This window comes from Myripristis murdjan, chromosome 14 (genome assembly GCF_902150065.1).
Source record: "Myripristis murdjan chromosome 14, fMyrMur1.1, whole genome shotgun sequence".
Lineage (NCBI taxonomy): Eukaryota > Metazoa > Chordata > Actinopteri > Holocentriformes > Holocentridae > Myripristis > Myripristis murdjan.
The window spans coordinates 29,393,249-29,421,192 of NC_043993.1; the positions used below are offsets into that span (position 1 = coordinate 29,393,249).

The window sequence follows — 27,944 nt, forward strand, 5'->3', positions numbered from 1 at the left end:
ATTGTAAAAGGGAATACTACTTGATTTAAGCATACACACATTATATTCTCATGCCACTGCGCATTCTGATCAGAGCCTATAAACGTTTTCCCAACAGAATTCCCATGTGCCAATGCTGATATTCCACTGACCGTAAACTGATACCAACTTTGAAGACACGAGTTTGTTTACTGAAATAAGTGTTTTTCATAGTAACACATAGCAGCACTATTTGTTTGGTCTCAGAAAACATCCCCTCCTATCCAAAGAATTATTCTCGGTTGTGTCACAGTTGTTTTATATATTGTTCACAATTGTCCAAGTGCACTGCTAAGTACACTTGTAAGGATGGCATCACAGATAAGGGGTTGATAGAGACTTTTTTTCCCTGTTGTGTGGTCATTCGATACCCGTCAGAATGCTCACTTATGCAAATGAACTGCCTAAGGGCATAGGTGTAACATATCTGTATGCTGAAATTCAGTGGTATTCCCTGTTTTTGATAGGAAACTGCAAACAAGTCCTATTCAGAGTGTTGTTTGTTCCAAGTGGGATGCAGCTAGTGGCATTTTGGAGTGGGGCCTATTGCGTGTATGTGACCTTGTCCTGAAGGGCTTTCAGAGGAGGGTGGCATGGTCTAGGTCTATGTTGTCCATGCTGGCCAAAATAGCCTTCTGGTCCTCCTGGGGTGGGCGGCGGTACAGCAGAGCAGAAAAGCGGGCGTATGGGTCATGGAGGATGGGCCGTTTCTTCTTCTTGCGGAGGTAGAGAGCTTCTTCGGGCTGGAGTACCTGAGAGGTGTAGCCCTGCTGGGTCTGAGAGGTGGAGACACCTAGAGGAGGGAGGAGGGTCAGGGTCAGAGGAGGAGTGTGAGCACACTGGGGAGGCAGATATAGCATTCAGACTGAAAAGAGAAGAATGCCATCTGAAAGCAGCAGAATGAATTCAAAGCATATTATGTTAACCCTATAAAGCCATTTGCATCATATATGATACACGTTTTCAATTCCGTTTTTCGTTTTCAGTTTAATCAATACTTGACCAAAATACTGTTGTATACCTTTGAACACTTCCCCTGTTCACCCTGGACCATACCATTGGCACTTCAAGTACATATCATACATCATACACCAGAAAGGTTGTGTAATAACATATTTTTTGAATTTTTTTTTATATATATATATTGTGTTATAGGACTAAATAAAGGGTTCAATTTCAAAAAATTGGAATTTTCTGCCAATTCTTTCATAGTTCAGGCTTTATAGGGTTAATTGACTTTTAGAGGGCTTCAAACTGAGACTAGGATTTACTATAGCTACTGCTGGTCAGTTTTAGTGAGAACACAGTGGATATTTAAAAGGCCAGTATGGTGCAGAGGATGGACAGATTAAATAAATGCAACTTTCCCAAACCAAATCCACTGCTTCTTCCCAATTACAAACCAAACTGTGGAACTGAAGACATGTTGCCTTTGCATATACTTTTACTTCTATGTATTATACATTGTAGTATGACTCTATTATTTCATTTTCTTTGGCAGCTTTGTTCCAGAAAGGCCCAAGTTCCTCTACCCATAAATATCCCAAGTCAACAATGTGAAGAGCTTTGACTAGAATGAATCTGCCCTCCTGGGTGGAGAGCTTAATAATTATCTACTGCTCATTCATTTCATAATTCACTTAACTATGTGATGAGAGATATTTTGTGATTATATAGAATCTACAATCTTAGATCTAGTCAAGTTCAATCTGATTTCAATAGTAGTAGAGCCGGTGCTGTAACATCACCATGCAACATAGCTTGGACAGGAACAATTTATGCTCACAAGATGCAGGCAACGATCCTGTTTAAGAAGATCTGAATCTTTATTAGCTGCCCCACGGAGAAAAATATCCCCTTTAGCTGCTAGTAATCTTGTCCATGTGTAGTTGTGTATCTCTCTACCAGCTAATTCGATCACAGTTGACTATTCATGAATCATAAGGTAGACCCTGATAAATCTATATATTGTTTGCAAGAGCAGTTTGTGGGGTTATTATCTTTAATATGAACTTTTACACTCTGACGTACCCCATTTAAAAAATCTGATGTGCATGTTTCCTACAAGGCACAAGTGGCTGAGAAGCAAAAATGCATCCCTAAAATGAAGCATTATACCTTTAACATCACTGGCCCAGCTCTTTCCTGGTTCAAATCCTATCTCTTGGACAAATGCCATTATATCAACATCTACAACTGCAAGTCCTAAACAGCCCGTCACCAAGGTGTCCCCCAAGGCTCGGTGCTTGATCCCCTTCTCTTTATTCTATACATGCTTCCCCTCAGTGACATAATCCGCCGCCATGACCTCCATGTCCACTGTTATGCTGATGATACCCAGATCTATCCACCAAATCCATCACTGCTGCAACCCACTCCACCCTCACTGACTGTCTCTCTGAAATAAAACTCTGGATGCACTGTTTTTCCCTCATCGTAGATGGCTCCATCTTGCACACCTCACCTCACATTAGCCACCTTGGTGCTTTATTTGACCCCACACTCTCTCTGGAATCCTGTGTTAATCAAATGATTCAAACAGCATTTTTCCATCTCAAGAATATTGTCTATCTCTGTCTGTCCATCCCGCTCCTTCTCAGCTGCTGAAACCCTCATCCACATCTTCATCACATCAGGACTCAAATATTGCAATAGCATCCTTTATGGCACATCAAACAAACTGCAATACATCCAGAACACCACTGCCCGACAACTCATCTGACCCATGTCCTTCAAAACCTCCACTGGCTCCCCACTGCACAGTTCAGTTCAAACTCCTCATCATTCCTCATTCCTCATTCCTCCTATCTCTCTGACCACCTTCTCTGCCACCCCCTCAAAGCCATTTAATGGACAAGCAACTTCAAGAACCACAGTGTGATAGGTTTTACAATATATGGCTATCTAAAAACTGAGAACTGAGAACATCATACCTGTTTTCTTTCTGGTCTTGGAGTTATTGTTGTTCACCGTCATCTTCTTGGCCTTTTTAATACGTTGGTATCTCAGTGCATCAATCCTCTCAGACCCCGAAAGGGCGCTCGGTGCACCTCGACGTTTTCTGAATAGAGAGAAGAGAGAGGGAAAAACAGGTAACTCCAGGCCACACGCACTCAGTGGACCCCTAATCTACCTGAACTTTGGAGCACCACCAAATCTGAGACCCAAAGCATCTCAACACAGCAATGCTGCTGCTAAACGAGAGGTGCAGCACATTGCCAAAGAGTCAATGTGAGACACAGCACTCAAGATTGAAGAACAGTGTGATTAGATCCACTATTAATATAACCTTGTGCGTCATCTGGATTTGGCGAGCATTACACTGGGGTTTAAAATATCATGTTTCAGAATATGAGTTCACAAAATCCAGATGCATTGTTTAGTTACTTGTAGCACTGTGCAAGTAGAAAGTTTGTTGTCCTGCAGAGGTATCAGCTATAATTAATCATAACTGATGCTCAAATTGGTCCTAACAATTTTTTATCCAAAGAAAAGTATCACATGATTCCCAAAAACATTATTCACCTTATAATGTAGTGCATAAGATTAGGACAGTGATCAGTGTTATCCAGTAGATACAGTTTATAAAACAATTTGCACTGTTGGTTCCAGAGGAAAATTGTCCAAAAATAAAGAATAATTTGAGTAAAAGGTAAACAAGATTTGACTTTTTGTGCTATACGTAAATGGATAGCAGATTGGATTTTTTGTTTTAAAATTTAATCTGTTCCGCTCTGAAAACAACAGATGCAAATGTTTTCCTGGTGTGGAGTATAGATTTTTCAGTTGCTCATGATAGCATCTACAGACCTCCCTTCCATTCATGGAGGCACATATGACATGGCAGCCCACAGATTCTGCCACAAACACACACTGGGTTCTCTCAAGGCACAGAAAACAAATAGCATTACAGAGAGGCCATCTTCCCACCGTGGCTGCAGAGAGAAACCGAAGGTCATTAGTAGAGGGGGAGAATCACAGCTGAGCAACAAAGCATCATCAATATGTATTCATAGACATGGATACTGTCTACAATGGGCTTCACCATGCTGACAGGGGGAGAGATGGCGGGAGGGGAAAATGACTACTCGGGAACAGTCACATAATGAAAAATAAGCCAAAAAAAAGCGAAGCACTAGGACAACAAATGTAACAAGAGTTTATCCATATAATTGTTTCTTTTTTTGAAACGGAAGAGCAATATTTAGCGATGGCATGCATGGCAGTTTGCACATGGAACACGACTTTAAAGGGGAATACATTCAAAAGCACTTAAAAGGGCAGTTCACTGAAAACTTAGGGGGTCCTCAACCCACCTCCATGCCCTCCCCTCTGCATGCCCTTGGTCAAATCATTGTTGTTCAGGATAAAAAAAAAAGTGCATCACCAGTTTTGGCAGGACATTTGCTTCACATGGCAGTGAGAACTGTTCTGCAGTCCGAACTTACAAGTGCAATTGTGTACTTAGGTGCTTTAATTCATGCTCTATACAGATGCTCTATACAGGGTATGAAGGCCATGTGTCCACCAGGTATCTCTTTTTTTAAGTAGTAGGATGAAACAGATGCTTGTGTGAAGTGCTTGTTATTGCTCCTGCTGTTGCTATGCAACTGCTGAAAACCTGTTATAAGTCCAGTGCTCTATTGCTAAAAGTTGAAATATATTGAACCTCTTGAAATTGGTGCTCTGACAACATGCTAAGCTTGCAGCACAGGAACATGCAACAGCGTGTCTGCTCTATTGTAAATGAGAATAAGAAGCCAGAACTACAACGGACAGTTCCCAGTGGACACACGGCCTAAGGTGAATTCATAACGCCAATCTTAAAAAATATTGACAGGAGACAGGGGTCCAAAATATTTTTAATTAACCTTAGCATCTGTAAAATATAAATGGCATAATGTGTCACGCTTGAGAAGAATGCTAAGAGTGTTTTTAGAAAGTAATATTGTGAGACAACTAAACTAAATCCACACATGCAACCCATTTTACAAATAACCCTCAACAGTTAATAAAATATTCATGCATTTTCCACTGAAGACACATAAACTGTGCTCATTTGTAATGATATATGTTATAATGATAAAATGATTGAAATGATCAAAACATCAATAGCATTTTGAGGAGCTTGCTTCTGTATTTACAATCTTTCAAATACTAGGTGGAAGTCAAACCCATGAAAATGTGTATGGAAAACACACAGTCTAAAGGCTGTTGAGACAGGACATGAAAGCTCCATGAAGTGCTGCCTGCTTTCTTTTGGCGCTCATGTTAACCAATCGGGCTGTTCAGACCAGACGGCACACGATCTGAAGTGCCAGTTTCAGTGTCTACTTTATTTTCTCCATGTGCCACAAGTGAATGTCACAAGAAAACACACTGAAAACAGACTGGAGATCTTGGGTTCAGCACATGAGCGGCATGCAGCTCTTTGCCTACTCCTGTGCAGCTTGGGACGGTTCTATTGGTGTTCTCGGCTTAGTTGCTTGTTTTTGTTTGTTTTTTTGTTCGTTTGTTTTGTTTTTACATCAAAATGTATTTGAATATTTGAAAATACTGCCAATAAATTTGGCAGTATTTTTAAGATAAACAATTTTGTAATCACGTGTCTAGCCCAAACATAAAACATACTTGTGCAGATGCAGAAGTGTTAAGATGTAGAAGTTTGCTAGCCAGCCATGGCCAAGTCAGGAAAACATAAAGCTATACCCAAATATACAGAGGAGCATAGGAAATTTTTGCCTGAATGGAAAGAATTGTATTTTTTTGCAGAACAAACTCTTTTGCTTGATATGATTTCACTGATGCATTTTAAAGTTTCAAACCTGGAGTGCTGTTTCACCTCACTCCATGCTAACATGACACAGGAGTTTCCCAAATGCAATGAACTTGATAAACACAAGGTAAACGTGTTGAAATGTCAGTCAGAGAAGTCTATTTGGAAAATTCGCAAAGCCACAGTCACACAGGTCAGATTGGCGTCATATCAGGCTATAAGCTATAGAAAGAAGGGGAATTTGTAAAGATGTGAATAACTGTGCTTATACCTCAGTCTGCGAAGCTCTGGAATAGCATCTGGTCTGAACAGTCCATTTGCTTAATATGGGCGCCGAAAGGATGTGGGCAGCACTTCACGGTACTTCCACCTCCAGTTATCTCCAGACTTAATGATATTACTGATTATGGTTCCATCGAGACTACATGCATAAGGAGCTCATGTGCATAGCTGTATGCATATCTGCAGCATGTCATCATTAAGTTGGAATATGCACCACTTTTTGGCTGCACCATTGTCTTTCCCTGCTTTTCTGGCAGCCTGTAACTGGTAAAAGTATTATAGATCAATGCATAACGGTGGCACTGAAGCATGTGTATTACAGGGAAATTGGTCATTGCAGAGCATACTAATCATACCAAAGTGTAACAAGTTTATAATTTGCCATGCTTTTTCAACTGATTTCCATTAAATACACTGTCTTTCATTGTTTCATTTACTAATTTTAACAGGAATTTAGGTTAATTTACCATCTACAGTGTTCATTTGTTGAACCTATATTCAGTAGAGTGAACTGGGGACCACAATTGCATTAAAATATCAATGAAGTTAAGACTGTATAGGTTACTACAGTCTGACCTAAGTTTTTATCTTAAGTTCATTTGGGGCAATACTAATCAGTTTAACAGATTACCAAGTTGCATGTGAATTTGGTCAGTTAGCAAACCACTCAAGCATGAAATCATGTTGGTGATACCTCTCTGACCTAATCTGTTATCTACAAGATGGCATATGCATACCAGTCAGAATGCATACTGTACTTAAGACTGCAGAACTCAAAATGCATAGCCACTTTGAGAAACAGGACGAAGGAAAGAACTGAAAGGAACTACAAGGTTGACTGAAGGACGGAACAAACTAAACAAAGTAAGACTCAAAGTATTGTATTCCCCTTTAAAGGACGAGGTGATCAAAAAAGTCCCACCTGCTAACCCCCCCCTTTCAGACATGGATCCAACCCTTACCTATTGCGGTGTAGAGGACCTGGTCACAACAACGCTGCCCAGATAGCTGAGATCAATCAAAAACAAAGCAGGTAAGACTCCAGGAGCCATCAAGAACCACCATACTGCCCCTAATTCATAATGATGGAGACATTGCATTATATGAGAAGCGGACAGGCCCTGTGACACACTCTGCCCAACAACCTTCCCTTGGTAGTCAGACCTTGGGGTGTCCTGGGGGCAATTGAAGGGTTGGGGAGAGGAGGGTTAGGGATGTAGGGTAGGGTAGGGTTTGGAAGGGTGGAAGGTAGATCACAATTGGACATGCAGTCAGGTTACTAAGGACGAGGATGGGCCGCAGGGCCTGCCGAGATGAACTCTCCTTTAAGCATCCCTCTGCATGATAAAGGCATCTTCAAAGGCTTGGAGCTAGACATAACAATGGGTGTTTGTTTTGTCTGGGGAATCAATTGGATGCATATTATGGGATTCCTCCTGTTAGGTGAAAGCAGGGTAAAGCATGACACAGATGGAAAAACAGGGATCCTGTGGTAATGTCTCGCTGATTTCCAGGCTTTTAGGGGCTTGTGCTGAACAAACTATGCAGCACATAGGAAATGGCGTTTTTTCTTCAAAGACGTAGTGTAGCCCCAAAAGGTCTGATATGCAATCTGTGAAGCAAATGCATCTTTTTGTGAATTCACAGAGGATTTGTTACACTAGTCTTTTAAACTTTTCACTGAAAACTGTGATACCATTTTTCAAGGTGATAAATTTTGAACAATGCTTCACAGATTCAATGGATGAATACTTCTAACTTGATGTCTGACATGAAAAGCAGCATTGACTGAATTGAAACTCCCAAAGCTCATCAAATGAATCAAAATAAAAAAAAATGGTATTGCAAATTATGACCATAAAACTCTTGGACCTTCAATCTTGCACATAGTTTTCATATTTTGTACTTTATAATTAAGAGTAAACAAAATTAAATGAGGCTTTCAACTACAAACTAAGCTATGCAACTAATTTGCCACAGAGGTGATTTTAAATTTTCAAAGATGGATATTAGACAGCCCTTTGGTGACACAAATGTCAGAGCAACTTGACACGTCAAAGCATTATGGGCTGAGGCGGATGACTCAAATGATATCCCTCTCTGGAGGCCTAGTGCACCTACCCTGAAGCTGACAACTGGGGTGGAGAGGGCTCAGATGGAAGGATCTCCTCCTCAGTCCTCCTCTGAGATGGCATCTGCCCAAAAATGTTGCTGCTTTCCATGGGGGGCGATGGGGACTGGGACGGGTAGCTGGTTGCAGAAGTGGCAAAAGCCATGTGGGGGCGGTAGCTGGGACTCGCTCTCCTGCTACCCTGGCCTTGAGCAGGTGAGGAGGAGGGAGAAGATCTCCTTGAGAAGCTGGCTGTGGAAGGAGGGAGGAGGGTAATCTCAGACATCTCCGGAGGTATGGGAGGTTGGACAATGCTGGGACGAGGCCGGGGACGGACTACAATTTCTGGAGAGCCCTCATGAGAACTGAGAGGGCTTTGGGTGAGGGGTGAGAGTCGGGAGGGTTGGAGTACCACCTGATGCATGCCAGGATCCATCCTACGAGCCTGCCTGGGACTGAAACGAGGAGTGGTTTCAAACCATCGAGTGTCCAGGCTACTGAATGTGCTAGGGACTATTTGGGCCATTGGATCTGTGTAAGGCAAAACTGGCACACCCATACTGTGGCTTGTGTGTCTTAGCTGCCCTAGATGTGCCTCTTGCATAGCTAAATGCTTGGCTGGGGAGCCATGAGGCTTGGCCTTGCTGGGAGACTTGCTTGAGTGGCTCTTTGGGGCCTCCAGTGGCAGAACAGCTGGGTAGGTTGGCATTGGGAGGGTAGAGGGCTGAAAAGCACTAAGGGGAAGAACATGAGGTGGAGGAGGATAGGGGGAATCATGGCGGAGATGCAAAGGGTGGTGTGGTGGGAAAATGAAGTGGGGCCCCTCCAGACTTGCAAATGTGAAATCCAGTCCCTGCCAAATCTCCGGAGAACGAGAGGACGAGGTGAGAGTGAGAGGAAGGGGGAAGCCCGAGACAGCATATTGTTGGATATCACCCTCCGCCATCTCTTCTGGAATCATGGGGTGACCAAAGGGACCTTCAGCGAGGTATGGAGGGGAGGACATGACAGAGCTGAGTGGGCTGGTTTCAGGCATGTAGAAAGGAGGCGGGGGATCATGATCCCCAGGGGGGCCCAGGTAGCCATAGAAAGCCCTGTGGTGGAGAGAGCCTCGGATTTGCCCTGTGGCCTGGAGCCGACTGCTCTCCATGATGGTCATACCTTCCAAGGGTCTCTGGAAGCGAGGGCTGTAGGCTGGAGGCTGCAGGTAGGATTCCTGACTGGAGAGTGGGGAAAACTGGTGAGGCCGAAGGGTGGCCATAACTGGGGGCAAAGGCCTGGGATCATCATTCTCTTCGTCTGACTGACGGAATTCAGGATAGAGGTCTGACTCCTCCACAAAGGGGAAGCCCTCGATTCGCCGGGGCTTAACAGACATTTCTGTCTCAGTGGGCTCCATCACAAAGCGTCCATCTGGGCCTCGGCTGATGAGTTCGATGGGTGTTGTGGCTTCAGCTTCCTGCTTGGCAGCGCTGTACTTCTTGCTTATTATTGCTCTTTTGGTCTTCTTGTATAAGACAGTTCCTCCTTCTTTCCTGGACTTGGCGGTATCTTCTTGACACGCAGGTCATGCCCATCCTCAGATGATTCTGACGGGGTTGCCTTTGAACGGATGCTCTCTGGACTCACCTTTCCTGAAGATGACCTGTAGGGAAGAGAATATAAGAGATGTCAATATTGAGACTCATTCTTATCTCAGTCAAACAGCCACATGTGTAAGTTTATACCAACATCTAGGATCCTGAGTCAAGAAAATCCTCATGGAAATCTATTTGATAACTCATCATAAGGTATTGTATTTTAGGTACTGTATTTTAGTTTGCCATTCTTTACTTTATTTTTTTCTGTACTTCATTCACGTCTATAAGTTTTTAAGAAAGCATCACATTTTTGTTGTATTTTTTTTCTTGAAATGGCATTTGAGAACACAAGAAATATGGCATTTTAGCAAGTTGTATTAGAGCAGCCTATGTATCACTGATTCAAGGAACAGTTATGGCAGAAGGCCCAATTATAAAGATTCATGCTTTTGAGAGGAAATACAGTCTGTTCTGTGCGCTGCTTATTCAGTTCCCTCAAATTAATTGCTTTAGCAGTTTATAAGTATAGTGCATTTTTTCTGAATTGACTCCAAATTATACTATTATTCCAGTGTATTTCATGATTGATCATAGCCTTATAAACTTTGGTTAACAGCACTTGGTAACTAGCTAACTACTTGTAAAGACAGCGGTCTGGCTAAACAAAGCAACTGGTCTATAGTCAAGAATTTTTGGGAAAATGCACACAAAGATTGGCCAACACACACTGAATGACAACAAATCGGTTATTTTGAGTGAAAGGGAGGCCTAGTAATTACAGATCATGCATGAAGGCCTTGTCTTTCATATACTTGGGCGCAGAGTCATCTCCACAATTCTTCACTGATCTCCAGTAAGCTCATCTAAGGGTTCTTTCAGGAAGGAGATGAATTATGACAATACACACTATTACTATTGTTACTTCATTATAATTTTGGCGTCACTTTTCTACTTCCGGCTGATTGATTAATCTCTCTCTCTACCTATGTATACTCTGTATCTAAGACTGGTAATTCCCTTTTAGTTGGTTTATACAATTAAAGATGTCACAAGAACCAACACTTCGGTACCAAGTCGATGCCAACAATCCAAAAATATGACAGTACCTGTTTTTCTATGGCACCATAGGTAATGTAGGTACCAGATGTATTTGTTCAGATTTAGTATTTATTTAGATTTAGCCTTCAGCAGGCCATAACATATTCTTACAGAACTCACAGGGGCAGTACACATACAATTTATGCTTGTTCAAATGTGCATCGAACAACATACAAATACACGTGAAAGATGGAGCGACAGCTCCGCCTCGGCCTGTCCAAAAGAAACACAGGCAGAGATGTGTATGGAAAGATTTTGAGGTCGAGTCGGATGCTCAGGGGATAATAATAAATTTACAAAACAAAATATGCAAAGTGCCATTGAAGTTTCCTGTTAAATAGTTGTTTCTTTTTTGAATTATGAATAAGTGTACTTATTATTTCCATATTTCTACATGTCTCTGCTGGATACTGTAGTTGAAATTCTGTGCAATCCAAAAAGTTGTTATTTAAGCACAGCTGACTTATTGTTCTTTTTAAATACTTGAAGGCTTAAATATCTGAATGTTTAGCAGATTTCAATAAAGGAGTGTATGCTGAAGTAAATGGGATTTTTCTTTTCCTTTTCTTTTTTCTTTTTTTCTTTTTACCGTGCTATCAAAACGTGTATTGAGAAATGTGGAAATTCACTGGTATTGGTATCAACTACTGGATTTCTGGTATTGTGACAACCCTATATACAACACATACTGTAGCTATGGGAGCTAAGGATCGTGCCACTTGTACATCTGGCAGTCAAAACGGAAGATTGTTGCACCCCAGTGTCTAAAGAGACAGCCCCAAGCTCGAAGCCCAGTTCGTTGCAGAGGGAATGACTTTTGGTCAGTGCCCTTGATATGTCTGAGATGAGTGTATGCATTTCCAGCTGGTCATTTCCTTTCCTGTGAGCCTTGGAGACAGCCTCCACAATTTAGTGGAAGAAATGTTGTCTGGACAGTGTCTGCCATGACTGGGACAGCAAAGTACAGTTATAAGAGTGGAAAGCTTGGGTTTGTGCAATGTCTCTTAGCAGTGTGTTCAGAGACATGTATTCTCTTCTGCTAAGATGAAAAGAAAATGAGAAAGCTGGTACCTACAAGGACATACTTAGTGCTTTGGGTGAATACATTACCTTAGAGTATAAACTAGCTATAAATAATCTGGGACTGATTTTGTAATAGTGGGGTTTAATGACTTTGAGATCTCTTAACCTTTAAATAACTTCAAGACTAAAAGCAGGGCAAGGTTTTAAGATTCAAACCAAAAAACACTAGTGTGAAAGGGCCATCTCATAAAACATTAAATACCAACACAAGACTTATGCAATGTTACAACACCTGAGGTTAGTGTTGTGTCTGTGGTTAGCTGCAATATAGCACTAGCACTACTACTACCACAAGTTATAATAACTGTTATATTTTGACATGGTATAGTATACTTACAAGTGGGTTACGTGTTGACCCATAGTAAAGTGAGAATATTCACAATGGAAGCTGGCAGGGATATTATATCCCATGCCAAAATCTACCCGGAACAGGTAAAACTCATCCTAATCATGAAAGTCAGTCAGGATGACCACATCAGGGCAACTGTTTTCTAGTCTTTTTTACGTTTCCAGCTTTGACATGAACTTTTCTGGAACCTGTTATCATTCTCTCTTTCTGTTGACTCAAACAGGCACAGTAACGCCCACACACTACCATGTACCTGTTTGCAGCTTTTTCCTGACATCTACACACCCAACAATAAGCTGTTTCTTGAAACAATTAAAACCCCAGGCGCAACAGTAAACTGTGGATTGGACTGTGTTAACTGAAACATCTATAAGCCCTAGACTCCCATCAGTCTCTGCTTGTCCAGACGACAGACATGAGTTGTATTTCACCAGTAGTCTTGGCGAATAATAGATGTGAAAAAGAGAAAATTCAAAGCACCTGATGTGCAACTGTAATCCCATCTAGCGAGAAAGTCATGTTGCCAATAAATATAGCAAGCATTTTCTATGAAAGAGAAAGTGAAAACCATGATTTATTTTGAAGCCACAATCACTTTATTTAGTGATAAAATACAAGCTGAATCAGTATTGTCTGTGCTTCAATTTCATAGGCAGTTACCACTGAAATTCTGTCTTTGTTGTATACAAGTGTTCAACCAAGGTGCAGTGTTTTGGGGGGCAATATTTAAGATTTGGGAAAAACATATTTGCATTGTTAAACTGCAGAGATATATAACCACACTATAATGTACGAAATGTCAAGTAGGTTTTTGTATTCAACTATAATAAGACATATAGGGCTCTAGTTTCGCAGACCAGGCGAGGCGGGGGCGTAGTGCAGATGCGCTTCGCCAACTGGGTGTGGCCAGGCGGATTTTCCAAGTTTGGCACGCCGTTCTCGGTGGCGCAAGGACTCCGCCGTCCCTCCTACCGGCGGAGGAGAGGAGAGAAGGCGTGGAGTGGATTTGACACAGCCGATTCACATTTAACCAATCAAATGAGCCCCTGTCCTTGCCTTTAAAATGCGCTGCGTGAAGGCGTAATGAAAGTTTACACAGCTGACATGGAGGTCTATTGCCGCAGGCGGAGCGGAGCCCAGGAGACAGGCGCGGAGCGGAGACCGGCGAGCAGTGCGGACACGTCACCAAAACCTCACAGGCAGGCTTCCGGAATGTCAGGCACATGAACGATGCAATAAATACCGACAAAAAACACTATTCAATGCTACGATCACAATCAGCACATACATATATCTCCATATCAACTGTCCCGTCACAACTGATGTCAGATCAAAGGAGATTGGCACCGTTTGTGCTGATTGTGAGGTTTTGGTAATGTGCGCCAGTCAGCCAAACTTCCACTGCGCCGGCTCCGCTCCGCCTTGCGCTGAAAGTAGACGTGGTTTCAGATGGCGAGCTTTTGGCGCACCTCGGCGAAGCCTTTTGGCACGAAACTGTCACTGCGCCAAGCTGAACCTGTCGGCACCTCCCCCCGCTGCGCCGCCACTCCCATCTTGGCGCACCTCCGCTTGCGAAACTTGGAAACTGTCCGCCTCTGCCGTTTCGCCGGTCGAAACTAGCTCTGCGCGGGGTTCGCCTCACTGCGCCACCCTGCGCTGCGCCGGGAAACTAGAGCCCATAAAGTGTAACATTAGTACATCACATCATATTAAATGTGGTTTACATAAAATAATAAAAAAACGTACATGCATCACAATAAGTATTCACTGCAGAACATTAGTTACGAAAGTGTTATGAGATACTGTGCTGGCTTTTTTGTTTCTTCCATCGGGTATTGCTCATAAAACACAACAATATTAATATAGCTCAGTATACATGTGGTAATACTGGTCAAACTGTGTGCTAGTTTTATTCAAACTGGCTGCTGCATGATAAAAATGCAACAAAGGCCCAATTGATTGGTGTACAGCATCCCCATTGCTCCAATCATTGCTCCAGCTCTCCTTGTTTTTGCTTTGTACACATTGCGGTGCAGCTTTTGCAGCAGCAAAGGGGAGGGTGAACAGCAGCTCCCTGCAAGCTGAGGAGCCTTGGAAGCCTTCCAAACAGCTTGTGTATGCCAGTTACTTTTGGCTACACAGGGCTGCTGTGGACTGCTGTGCTGACTTCACTTAATATTAACTAATAACAGACAGTATTTACCAGAATTTTTTCCTGAATTTTGCAATTTGTGATACTTAAGTTGCTCATAAATCATATATGTCACAGGAACCCAATCTAAGATTTAAAAAAAGAAAAATGTGTTGCAGTTGGGATATGACTGCGAAAATAATGTTACATAACTACCTGTCCTGATGTCCTCTCAAGAAAACATTCCCCTCGGGGTGCAGAGTGGATTAGCAGGGGAGGGGGGTGCACGGAGAGCAATCAGCAAACCAAACCAATTGTGTTGTTGTAATTTCTTGCTCAGTCACAAAGACCTGCTGTCAGCCATAATCGCATTATCATCACAGTATTACCACCTCATTAAATTCTTAGCAAATGATGAAGATTCATTGGGTTCTAATGATGCTATAAAATTATAGGTTCTTAATAAGCAGCATTTTTGAAGAAAATGTATTATTCATTATTCAATTACTACACAAATTACTATATTGCTGCACTTGTGAAGATTACAGCGGTGCCAATCACTGTTCATGAAATGTTTATAAATGCGTATTAATTCTAACTTTTGAATATGTTAAGCGTCGGAAAAATTTTATTGTGAGGGGAGAAGGGGAGAAGCATGGTGATGAAATAAATCAAATCAATAAGTGTGAGAAAGTGGAGGATGATTTCAAGTTGCTTAGGGGGCTACAAAATAACAGCAGGAACACAATCACAGAAATGTATTGTAAGCATAAACAGTTCACCAGGCAAGACAGCGCAGAGAGTGCAGTATACTATGCAGAAAAAAAAGATTTTGTGAAAATATTAAAACAAAGTGCTGTCAGTGTTTTTTCAGTGTTCATGTGAATGACACACATCAAGAATGATGCCACCCCTCTTAAAAGGAGACATCAACTTATATTAAAAGTACATCAGTGAATCAAAAAAGCCCCCCAGTAAAGTTTCAGACAGTTATTTCAGACAATTAATTATTTCGTAAAATGTGCCTTAATTTAAAAATAACAACTCCAGCGTTTCTCATTCATGGTGGTATTGCCATTACAAAAGTCTTAAGAATAAATGAGAAGGTAGGCGAGACGAAGAGGGCTGCCTACAAAAGGAAATGGCATCACCATTTATTCAAATTCTTGTGCATAAAGAAAATTGGTCTTTGTGAGCAATATTGGAGCTTGCAAGCATAAATCCCTATACTTGAGTGAGCATGAAGCTTGAACGAGTTTCATTTAGTTTTAACAGCTGGAGGCAGGCTCAGCATTAAGGCACTGTGTGTTTAAATTTCACTGGTTACAATTAAGTCCCCGCTTTTTTACAAAACTGTGTTGTGAATAGGCCAGTTACCGTCTAAGGTAAGCCTCTGATTACAAGAAAGAAATAATTGCCTGTCTCTACCTCTTTTTTATCATCTTTTTTTGAATCTGCACTGACATAACTGTACAGGCTACAAAGAAATCACAACACCGGTTTGAATGAGACGGACACTAATGCGGGGCATCTGTGCTCCTTCGAGTCGTGGTATGCCTGTGCCAAAGTGAATAGTTAAGATGGTCTGAAACATAACACTGATTAGGAGACTGAGGTACCCATAGTGTGCTAATAGTGCAATTCCATTACCTTATGCTACCGTGTTGCCCGAAACATCCACAAGTTACTGGGCTTGCTAAATGAAATGACTATAACAGGTTGTAATTAACTCCCCCTGCTGACACTGCCAAAGTGAACTGAAAATCTGTGGGAAACACTGAAACCTATTCAATTACACACTAATGAAGTGACATTTATTACTTTTGCCTAATTCAAAACTTTGCACTTTGGACTGTTGAACAATATTAGATTAGATTGCTTCCGGGTGTATGCACAAGTCGTTGGTCGTTTGAGAAAGAACAAACGAATTTGGTTTTAGTAGAAAGGGAAGAAATGTACAGTATGTGGCTGCGTGAAAGGCATTTTTGACAGATTGGTGGCAGTACTCCTGATGCACAGCACTAATGAAAGGTGAAGCAAAAGACAGTAAGGCCAGATGATAAAATGAAAACTTAAGACAAAGAAAGGTCATACTGTATAAAAAGACCTCCTTCCTATTTGCCCCCTGATGTCCTGAATAAGAATGAGGGTTAAGTTGAACTAAAAATTGTTGAGGCCAACGTGATTTTTTTTTCATCATTCCCGGTGCTTTTCAATCTAGGCATTTAGTCACGAATATCTGTTAAATTACTTTATTTTTCGACATTTGTGCCCTGAATGTAGGCCTGAATGCGTAGTTTCCATCAACTCTTGTAGGGACATTTCATCAGGAGCATGCAGCCGGGTCAGCAGCCTCAGCAGCTGGGGCTGAACCCAGGTGCAAAGGGATGTATGTGGTCAGGGTGTGCAACAACAGGGGACAGTGGTGGGCAGACTCACTGAGGGCTGGAGGTTTGGGGCATTTACCTGCTGGCGTCCAGCCCCTCCCAGTAGGGCTCAACGCCGGGTATAGGGGTAAGTGGACTCCTGTAGAAGTGGGAAGATGAGACAATAAGAGCTAGGGAGAAGATGGAGAACAAGGGGAAGGCTGTCTATGATGTCTAAATGAGAGACAATGAGAGAAAAACAGTAGATGTGTGATAGTAGTAAGAATTGAGAAAAGGTTGGATGAGGCAAGACTTTGAGTCAGAGAAGATGAGATCTGAGAGAAAGAAAGGTAAGTGGAAAAAGGCCTAAGACAAGAAAAGATGGGGCTATCATAGAGCAAAAAGAGGGGGATAAAAGCAAGGAGAGAGTAAAGAGACAGATGTGACCAGTTCTCAATTTATTGCCTAGCAGTATATATCCATGAGGCAGCACATTTGGAGCCATCCGAAAATTTGTTGAATCGGTGCAACTCTGCAGCCTTGCCTTTCACTAAGCTCACAACTCTGTCCAAGGATGTTTGAAACATAAATCAGACCTTTTCATATGGTTTGATCACTTCTATGTTATATCCAGTGGAAGTCATCCTGTCAACAGACCAATATCATGGCTTATCTAGTGGGTGACTCAGAAATACAAGAAAAAAAAATCACATTTGTGCCGTTCATTATTTGTGGAGGCTTTCAGAGACACAGCGATACTATAACTCAGTGCTAATTCTTTAGAGAAAGAGCCTCTAGGCCTCCAATAACTGAGCCACATAGTTATGCCTTGTTCATTGACTTCTCTCAAGCTTAAGGGTCCCCTGAATATCAAATGAAAATGGTACAAGTCATCCTAGAAAAACAACATTCAATCACTCAGTGGGTTTAGAGATAATTGAGGTGTTATACAAGAATCCTAAAGCATGTAAAAACAGGTCTATTGAGAAATGATGTCTCATCAATACAAAGGATCGATACTGAGCGATGGGTATGTTACATAGCTGGAATGGATGATGAAGAGCCTGCACTTTTGAGACAGAAATTGGTATGTGTCACCATGTTTGTGTATTTGGTAATATTTTATTTGCAGACAGGAATGGGGTCTCCTCTTCCATTTTTCGGAGTTCAGCTGGGGATTTTCTTGGGCGTTTTTTTTTTTTTTTTTTTTTTTGCCCACTATGAGGATTAGGTCAGGGGTGCTGTCCTACTTGTTGTATACATGTTGGCATGTAAAGCCCTTTGAGACTGTTAATAGTGAACTCAGGTCTCTAAATAGCCCTGAGCCATTGCTGATGTGGTGGAAGTAAAAACTGTGTGATCCATCGATGATGGATCCATTCACACATCCATTTTCTTGTTGCTCATCTGGACCAGGCTTGTGGTGGCAACAGAGTAAACAGAGCAGCCCAGATGTCCTTTCCCCAGGAAATTCATCTACTTCTTCTTGTGATGTCCTATGGTGCATCCAGACAAGTTGGAAAATGTGCAAACTTCAGTTTGTTCTGGGTTTTCCCTTGTGTCTCCTTCCAGTTGTTAGTCTTTTTACTGTAACTCACAGGTAAGGCCACCTGATACCAGAACTCCTCACCCTTCACTTTCCAAGTGAATGGGACAGGACAACATCATCTGGACAGGGTCACTTCCAGCTGCAAATTGCTAATACGCACTGGAGATAACAGTCCAATGACACCACGAAGATGATATCATTTACCAACAGCAAGATGCCAACCTCATGCCACAAAACTGTCCTGTCTGTACAGTGTCCAGCAATGTGAAAACTACACTCTCTCTCTGAGTGTATAAGGACTGAAAGGTTTGGAGCAGCAAGTCTGGCAACTCATACTCCTGTATTACCTCCCGCAAGACACCTCAGGAAACAAAGGAATAGTGATTTACAAAACAGACAGAATTAGAAGAAGTCCCATTGTCTCTGAGGGGGTAAAAAGCTGCTCCATACTTCTGCAACAAGGACAAAATCTACATATTTCTTCCTGAAGCTGAGGCTTGTCCATGAGCCAGGATTTTGTTTCCAGTACCTTGGCACAGGCTTTCCCAGGGGAGCTGAGCAGGCTACCTCCTGTGTCTGTAAATCTAAAGCCGTTGTTCCCCAAATCCATGCGATACTGAAGAGACGCGTCAGCCACATTATCCAGAGCCTTCCGCTTTTCGGGACAGATGTCGTGCGACTTTGGCACATTGAAGTGGATTCAAATCAACTCAATTAACTTTGCTAAAATGATGGGCTAAGAGCAGGAGACAGATTGGGACAGGCTTGGTCCAGAAAACACAACATGGGAACTCCCCAGCATAGTTGTCTGCATGGACAGACAACTGCACGGGTCCCTCACACCCTGTAGTAGAACTTGGAGACACAGTTTTTTCTCTCTCTCTCTCTAAGCACAAGACAGGCTGTGGTAGTCAAGAGTGGTAATAATCTCTCTCTTCAACACACAATATAGTAGCTCCACAGCTCAGACTCAACTGTTTATGCATACCATTTTTTTTGCCATTTGTTGACTGTGCATTTGTTTAACGTGAAACGATTTCCCAGCTGCGAGGAATTCTCTCATTTTAGCACTGTGTTTGGTTTAAACTTTGGTGTTTAAAACAAACAGAATCAGTAACAGAAACTTAATGGTGAGTTATTTGCATTCTGGTGGGCAGACATGGTATAAACCCTAGGGGTTGCAGGTAGGTACAGCAGTAAATCGTGTGGGTGTGGGCTGGTGAGACACAAAAAGCACCAGGAGCGAGACTTAAAAAATCAGCACACACAGACATCGACCCAAACATGCTTCTCCCTTTGCTGCCATCTCAAAGCACGCTGGCTGGGGCTAAAAAAAAAAAAAAAAATCCTTTTCGCCGGTGAGCTTTTCATTAAATGTCCTTGAGACAACTCAAATATTTCAGACAAAACAAGACAGCCAAGATGTGCCCTCAATTCAAAAACATGTTTCAACGAATGGAAATCTATACTTGAGAAGTCAGATGATTTTTTAAATCAAATGTAAACAAAGACAAATGTCTTCTATGCAGTTGTGCACATTTAATGAAACCTAGATGTTACCTCACTTAACTTCATTTTATTTACATGAAAGGTTGGCACTGAGCCAAGAAAGAGTTGGTTAAATTTTCACACCAATCAACCAAAAGATACAACAATGACGAACAGAAACGTGACTCAGACTGTGTTGCAATTCCTCTCGTTCACCTTAAATGTTTGTTAGCTGATGTCATGCAGGGGATTAGATGCAGAGTTACCAATGTTAAAACTCTGCTACAAAAATACTATTTCAGTATTATTTAACAAAATGACATGCAGGTCACTTTCTAATTTCAAAGCCCTCAAAAGACTTCAAACATGTTTAATTGTCAAGGAATATTTTGCTCGTACGAACGTGCAAATGACGATTACACAGCATCAGGGGTTGTTGATCAGTACCATTCACTCCATTGTTACCATGATGGCTACTGAGATTTGGAGCTCTGAAAACAGCCAATCCCGCCCGTCCCCATTATTTTGATCAGCTTTTACATCTTTTGTTCAAGCAGCGATTAGCAAACCACTGTTGCTGCTTTAGCTTTCACTCCCAACCTCTGTGACCATTATGTAGCATATACAGTATGTATATACAATATGTAGCCTAAAATGTATGCTGGCTTTTGTTTCCTGTGTCTGTTGCTTCACTTGGCACTTCTTGTAGCTAAACATGTACTAACCATATCTACCTTTATGAGCTGCCACAAGTTGTGTTGTGGTATAAAAACACAGCCTCTAACTATGATAAATGAGTTAATGCTAAGCTTGTGAGTGTGTGTACAGATGTGGATAGCAATAGCCGCTAGATGGTACTAAAACATCATAAAATTACATAGTGGGACTACCACTACACTCACCACCATTACTACCACCTCTACCAACACCAATGAGAAAGCCCATTTTTATTTAGATCATCATTATAGATTGCTTTGGTTGATTTATGTAATATTATTCTGTAATTTATGTGTAAGTAATGTAATTAAGTTAAAATTAAGTGTAGTTTTCATATAGATGAAAAAAAAAGATCAAATGCTGCAAAAGCCAGGAAAGTACTCTAACGTCTACTAAAAGATTAGTAACATATTAAACGTATTCTGACATGCTAACATAACAATAATGCTTTTAAAGTTTAGGAATCGTTCAAACTCTGTGGCGACTGTGGTTCATGTTTTGAGTTTCACCAGATATTTTGACATCAGGAAAGTATTTTTCTAGACTAACAATTCATTGTAACTATTGTAAGGGATTGGGATTAACTACAGGTTCCACCTTTACATTTTCTTATCAAAGCAAAGTGTATTAAATTATTAAACTTTCATGATGTCTGTGGGAAATTACCCACAGTTGAACTGAATGCGGATGGCAGGAGACTACAGCGTGATAGCAGCAATACAGGGCTAGTTGACCAGTATGAACTGGCATTCCTAACCAGTACTATTCTGTTTGATGAAGGGTGCAAGAAGAAAGTCTGACATGTGGAACTGTGAAACAGCTTTGCTCTTGTTTTATATTCACTGCCAGGGACGATGAAAAGCGTGTGTGTCATGTGAGGCTTACTTACGGAGTTTCCATGCTTTTTCTGAGGTGGGTTATGGAAAGAGGCGGGTCTGAAAGATGGGAGAAAAACAGAAGACCATTACTGCCGATAAAGCAAAAGATTCATTTGGTGCAGGATCAAGCAGCTTCAAGCAAGACAGCTGTATATTCCTACCCCCACCTAGTCTTTACAGTAGGGAGTTCTCTGGGTGTCTGACATCTTCACAAAATGTTTGTAAAAGCTAAATTTTCCAAAATGACCCAGTAGTCTGGAACAAAGGGCCACCAAAACATAATGCTGAAGCAGGTCAAGATAGATGGCTGGCTGCTCTCTTGTTTATTTACTTTTCAAGTCAAAAGATCAGACTCAAGCAAAATGATGAAAATGATTACTAAACTAATACACCTAAGAAGATATGATTCAAAGAAGGAAGCATAAGGTTGCAGTTGTAGTTCATCACTTGCTGCTGGATGATTGTATATCTGGGTGATGTGTGGTAGATATAGTTTTGTAAATTACATGTTTTGTGTGCAATACTTCCCTATCTTAGGACAATTATCAATTATCTCTGTGCTCAGTCTGAGTAATTAATATTAAGATGCGTTTGGAGACAGTAATACAATGGCCCTTGAATAAAGTATGAATGCTGGCCCAGAGGGCTCCACTATACAAAGCAGTCAATAAAGCCATTCTTCCATCTTTGTTTAGTAGAGTGTAAAATTTTCTTCCTGCCTGCTCAGCAGTTTAAGAGTTACAGTGGAAAAGAGGCCATATGAGCCATAGTTGTTATGCCATATGCTTTTTGTAGTTTCAATTTGTCAAATAAACTCAGCCAATGGTTAGCAAATCACATTCTGCTTATATTACAAGGCTGATCAAATTCAATAATGGACTAATCTGTTTTGGCTTTTAAGGGGTTGATATTACTACTGTTTTCATATCATGGAGCACAAAGTTATTCATATCAGCCAAATGGACTGAAACAGAAAACAATCTGCTCCAAAAGACAGAGAAATGTGTGATTTTTTTTTTTTCTTTTGGACTGGTTTTGGCCCACTTTTAAGAGAATGTTTAAAAAGTACTACATGTGTAAGGCTGTTTCTTGATTGGCCACCTGGGGAGCATATGTGCATCTTTTTCATATGGCTGATTCACAGTGTTCAGTGCTGCTGGATGCCTAAACTTTAGACAATTGTGTGAATGTTCTTACTTACTGGAGAAATTATGCTTGTGGCAACACAACACATGAAACTCCATCTGGGGTGATATGCCTGAATTGCTATATGATGGTAACTTCCACATTTATAAATCATCTCTTTGCTGAAATAAACAGATTATGAGCCACATGATGGCAACAAATGTGCACCTTAATACATTCGTCCAGATTATGATTAGCCACACTTTATTTTGAATGTCCAATGTTAATATTCGTCTCGGTGTCTTGCACCTCTAGGCCAAATGCTAAGCCCTAGGCCATAGTAAGCCCACTTATTAACCCAGGCCTTAGTGCATGCCCTGCAACTCCTATATTTCACTTCTCTTGGGAATTTAAAAGGGGGTGATTGAGGGTATGATGATTAGTGAAGCATCTGACATAGTCTTGATGCTCATATCATATAAATGGAAGAACGTGAAGGATATTTCAATAAAAATCCTTTAAAACAAATAAGTAGTAATAAGTTTGCAGGAAAACAATCACACAATGACATTTTTTATCACACTGTCCCACAACTTTCACCACTGACTGTATTTCTTTAAATGTCATTTGGTACAAATGATACAAAACAAGTCCCTAGTTGACACCAAAGAACAACAAATTTTTTGACCTTCAAGACTACAACTTCTGTGTTCCCAGCAAGTGCAGAGTTGGCATTTTACTTCCTGCAACCTTTAAAAGTTCCCTTAAAGTTGGTTTGAACTGTTTGGAAACAGAGCTGCTGATGAGCAGTGTTTTCCCCTCACCTCTCTTCCTCTTAAGCTTGCGTCGGCGCTGCTTGTTGACGAAGCAAGCGGCCAGAGTGCTGAACAGGACGGCCGCCGCCAAGAAACAGATGGTGGCCACAATGCCAGCCACCACCGGCCGTGCAAGTCCACCTTCCTCCACCAAATCTGGAGGAGGGAAGACGTCTGGGGTGAGGAGAGAGAGAGGGAGGGAGAGAGCGGGAGCGAGGGGTGGAGACCGAGACATAAAGGTTGAAGTCACATAGCAAATGGGACATGGAGGGTGGGGACGAGAGGGGAGGTGTGAGGAAAATAGGGAAATAGAAACGTTGATGGTAGAGGACAGGAGGCCAGAGAGCGAGGGGTGGAAGGGTGAAGGGGATGAAGCAGATTAATAGAAACAGATCGAGAGACGGCATTTGTTGAACATTACAAACACATTACAGAAACAACCTATTAGGTCAGCAGACCTGTTACTTCACACTTGGCACAGCTTATGCTATTGTCAACATTCATTTACAAGCTCTGAAAAAAAAAGACGTAATTGCCAGGCTGATGTGAATACACTGAAAAAGTGCTGAGTGTGCTCCTTTGGATAAATACAGTGTACTGAACTCTGGTAAAGCAGCTATTTAACGACAAGATATGGGCACAATCAGAACATATCCTTTCACTTTTTAGGAAGGATCTGCATGACAAATTCCTATATTTAGTGAGATCAGTGGGGCTCGACTTGACTGTTGTTTATGTGTAGAACAGGCATTTATGAAACATATATGGCACAGAAAGTGAAGCAAAATCTTTGTGTGTAAGATCTATAGAAGCTCAAAAATGAGAAACCTTCAAGACTTTTGCTTTTCAGCACCATGGACAGCACCCATTACCCTACTGCTGAACACTGAAAACCAAACAGAAAATGTCGTCTATGGCACTGTGTCCCAAAAGCACACTATATACTAATACTAAACAGCACCCATTCTTTTCCATATACTGTTTTGGCAACTTGTATGTTAGAAATTCAACATACTGCACCATTTTTTTATTAGTTGGAAATGATGCAACACATTAGCTGATGGTTCTGTCACATGACCTACATCTGGATGTCTTCTGCTGCCTTGCAACTTCAAATTTTAGGAACAACTAGCGCTTAAATACCAAAAAACATGTATCACAACTGATATTTCAGTGGTGTGACAAGACTGCGCACTCGAGATACTGAGCCAAATGAGTATGTAGGACATTTATGAGTATACTACATTTTCATACCTCACAGTGTGAACACACTACAGTACATCGTCAAAACGTGGTTAGGATGAGTATGCAGTATGCCTCTGGGACTCTCAGCCTCTCAGCTACTGTTTTAGCCCCAGTGAACTGCCACATTTTATTTGAGGGAATGCAACATGGTAGGAAACCAAGCCAGCCTTACACAAAGCAGCCACAACTCTAGGTGGCAGCATCATATCATATATAAATGTTTAATCACCAGCGAAGTCGTAAATACAATGGCCTTACAGTGAGGTGCTGTCTTCTGGTCTTTTATTCTAAATAATGTTCAGAAAAAATTATGTCACTTTAAAGGTACAGTCTTAAGGAGTTTTCGAAAGTTAGTGAGGTGAAGAGAATGCCCTACACAGACAAAAACAATGGTATCAGACATCTCTAGGCATAATATGACACAACTCTGCATAAAAGTCTCGAATTAAATCATTGCTTCATTTGAGGGCATCTCTCAGAGAGAAAGCAAGGGGCTTTACCATCCATTATTAAGTACATTGGTTCCAATATCATCAGCAATATCAGGTTTTATTCACCTTATTATTAACCTACAGAAATGCTATTTTGGGCTGTAAATTTGTTCACATTTGCTTTTGTCCTTTGAAACACCTTCATTAGCTGGATACCAAAATACTGAGCAAGAAAAAAAAAAAAAAAAACATAATCAAGGAAACTTTTTTGTCTACATGCATCTTAACAAACAAAGTGTCTGCTTTGGGGGAAGAGGCTAAACCCTTGGTCGTCTTTTATATATAGTATTTTATATAGTAGTATAGTAATAAGTAAAAGAACACTCACTACATGGGTTTAATGTTACTAATGTAATGAATAAAAACTGATTATCCTTTTTGAATAATTTCAGTCTTCTCTGTCAATCAGTTTCAGTGCTGTGCCTGGCACAATCCTAACAAAAAGCGAAGAAGTACAAACGACCTGTAAACCTAGAGATTTCTTAAACCAACCACAATAATCCAGGGAAACTGATACATGCAGTCTTGTGAGCTGGTGTTTGTAGTGTCGTGGTTTCTCACCATCCTCCCTAAAGATGCTAATGTATTCTACTCTCCATGCCATGCAGTAGAAGTCAGCTGTCTTCTAGGAGACAAAAGGTGGGTTTCATCATCTCTTTTTCTTACCTCCTTGGCTGCAAGGCCATAGTTTATAAACTGGAAATGCGACTGTCGGCTGACTGTGTCCTTAAAACTTCAAGGTACAAGGAGGTAGACCATATATCAAGTGCCCAAACTTTTCCAGTATTAACTTTCATCAACTACACCCACCTTGTTTTTTCCTCCCCTCAAACCAACCTTCACATATATTATACACTGATCTGGCCTGATTTGTGTATTTAGTGAGTGAAAAACTATTCATTTCACTAACAAGCAAAATAGATGCACTTATACATGCAACAGGCAGCCATCTGGTTAAGTTCAAGCTTCTTTTCTGTATTAGGATACAGTCAAAACCAGACCCTTTACCATGCAATGTAGGGCAGTACAATATGGTAAAAAACATACTGTGGTTATTCCAGCAGATACTGTGATTGTGATAATACTTGTGATTTTAATAGGAGTGCTAATTTTTCCATCATAATTTTCATTTTCACTGGAAAAATACAGTACTAACAGGATGATGTGATTCTTGCTGGGAGTCTGCACCAATTCATTATGTTGTTTTGCATCTGGAGAATATGATTTGTAGGCCAGGACATCTCTGTAGCTCCATAATACTTGGTATTCTTGATACGGTATACTGTCATATGTAACCTTTTATCAAAAAACATCAGCTGCTGAAATTTGGATATTGCACTTATCCATAGTACCATTTAATATGATTTTGATTAATTGTGCAGCCCTAATGTAATGGTTATGTGCACATTTTGCGTCGTCTTGTGGAGAGTAGTGCAGATTGCTAGTGCAAACACAGCAACGTGTCCCATTCCAAGGCTGCATTTCTTCCTTATTTTGACTTTCTGATGCACAGTTCAGTGTTACAGTCCTGCAGTGTTCAGTTCGGTACAGACAGAAATGCTTCAGCACAAGACCGAATTCCTCAGACACAAATGTGGATTAACAGGATGAATAAGGTAACAGAAATCCAATGAGAGTAGCAGAGAAAACGTCTTTTTAGACATCAACGATACCTATAGAGCTATCAGCCCTTTGAAGTCTGTGTGACTGTTGTCCAGTAATCAGTTATTTATTGTGGAATTATTTTGGTGGGCTGCATGTAAAAGGCTCGAGTCGTCAAGTGAGGACCAGAGGGGAAAATGTGGCACATGTGAGCATTTTTCATCAGCTGGTTAGACTGGTATGTGTGCTGTATCTTCAGACATAATGAAGCATGATGCAGCAAAATATTAAACACTGTGACTGACTAAGGTGCCTGAAATAAATACGGTGAAAAATAAAGTATCTATCATACAATGAGGGCAGGGACAATCTGCATTATATTTCAGTGTTAGTCCAGATATACACAGTAGGGAGAACAACCAAAAAAAATCATGTCAACACTGAAATGAGCAGCAATAACAGCAATCTTTGATCACCACATTGCATATTTTTCCACTTTTACCAGTGGGGGGCAGCAGAGTACTTTGGTGATATGAAGCTTCCTCAGAAAATTTCTGCTCCTCTATAAATGTTACTAACAGCTGCTCTTACCAAATGATTTGTACTCAGTGACCTCTGCACAGAAGCAACATCACATTTTGAAGGGGTTTAATTTCAGATTCAAAAGAGAATTTAGGTACTGCAACAAGAAAAAGTGGCTTGCTAAGTCTCATCACGGGCAAATCCTGTGCAGTCCGTGCGAAAAGGGCAGAACTATGATGTCATGCTTTACAGGATGGCACAAAGGCGTGTACAGCGAGCTAAAATTTAATAGTGCTGAATGGGCAAAATGCAAAGGTGGAGTTGCTGCGTGTGCAATACATTTACAGCCCTTCTTCAGCGATGAAACGTTAGCCTGAGGTTACAGAGGCAGACTTCTGCCGGAGGTTGTCGGTTCAAAACCCCAGCACTGACAAGCAAAGCTCCAATCAATTTGACCAAAGCTCCTGAACCACATGAATCTGTGTGTGTGTGTGTGTGTGTGTGTGTGTGTGTGTGTGAATGCTTGTGTGTGTCTGCAGCTAATGTCAAGACACTGGGTTTCCATAAGAGGACTGCTCTTCCCTCTTGGAATTCTGCTGTATTTTTATAATTTTAAGTCAATATAATTTAGAAGCCATAAGGAATCAAAAATATCAATCTGTATTTATTATATTCCAAGTTTTCTAAGTGTCATTTGCAACTACAGGGGTGCCTTTTAT

General features: G+C 41.1%; 1 protein-coding gene across 1 annotated transcript in view; it reads right to left on the reverse strand.

Moving 5' to 3' along the window:
• Positions 1-434: 434 nt before the first annotated feature.
• Positions 435-27,944, reverse strand: part of LOC115371540 (protein turtle homolog B-like) — a 139,220-nt gene continuing 111,710 nt past the window's right edge. Inside the window, 6 exon segments of the mRNA XM_030068973.1 lie at positions 435-811; positions 2,952-3,079; positions 8,198-9,704; positions 9,707-9,831; positions 21,437-21,482; positions 23,375-23,539. Of these exon segments, the coding sequence (XP_029924833.1) occupies positions 597-811; positions 2,952-3,079; positions 8,198-9,704; positions 9,707-9,831; positions 21,437-21,482; positions 23,375-23,539 (2,186 nt within the window). The 3' untranslated portion in view covers positions 435-596.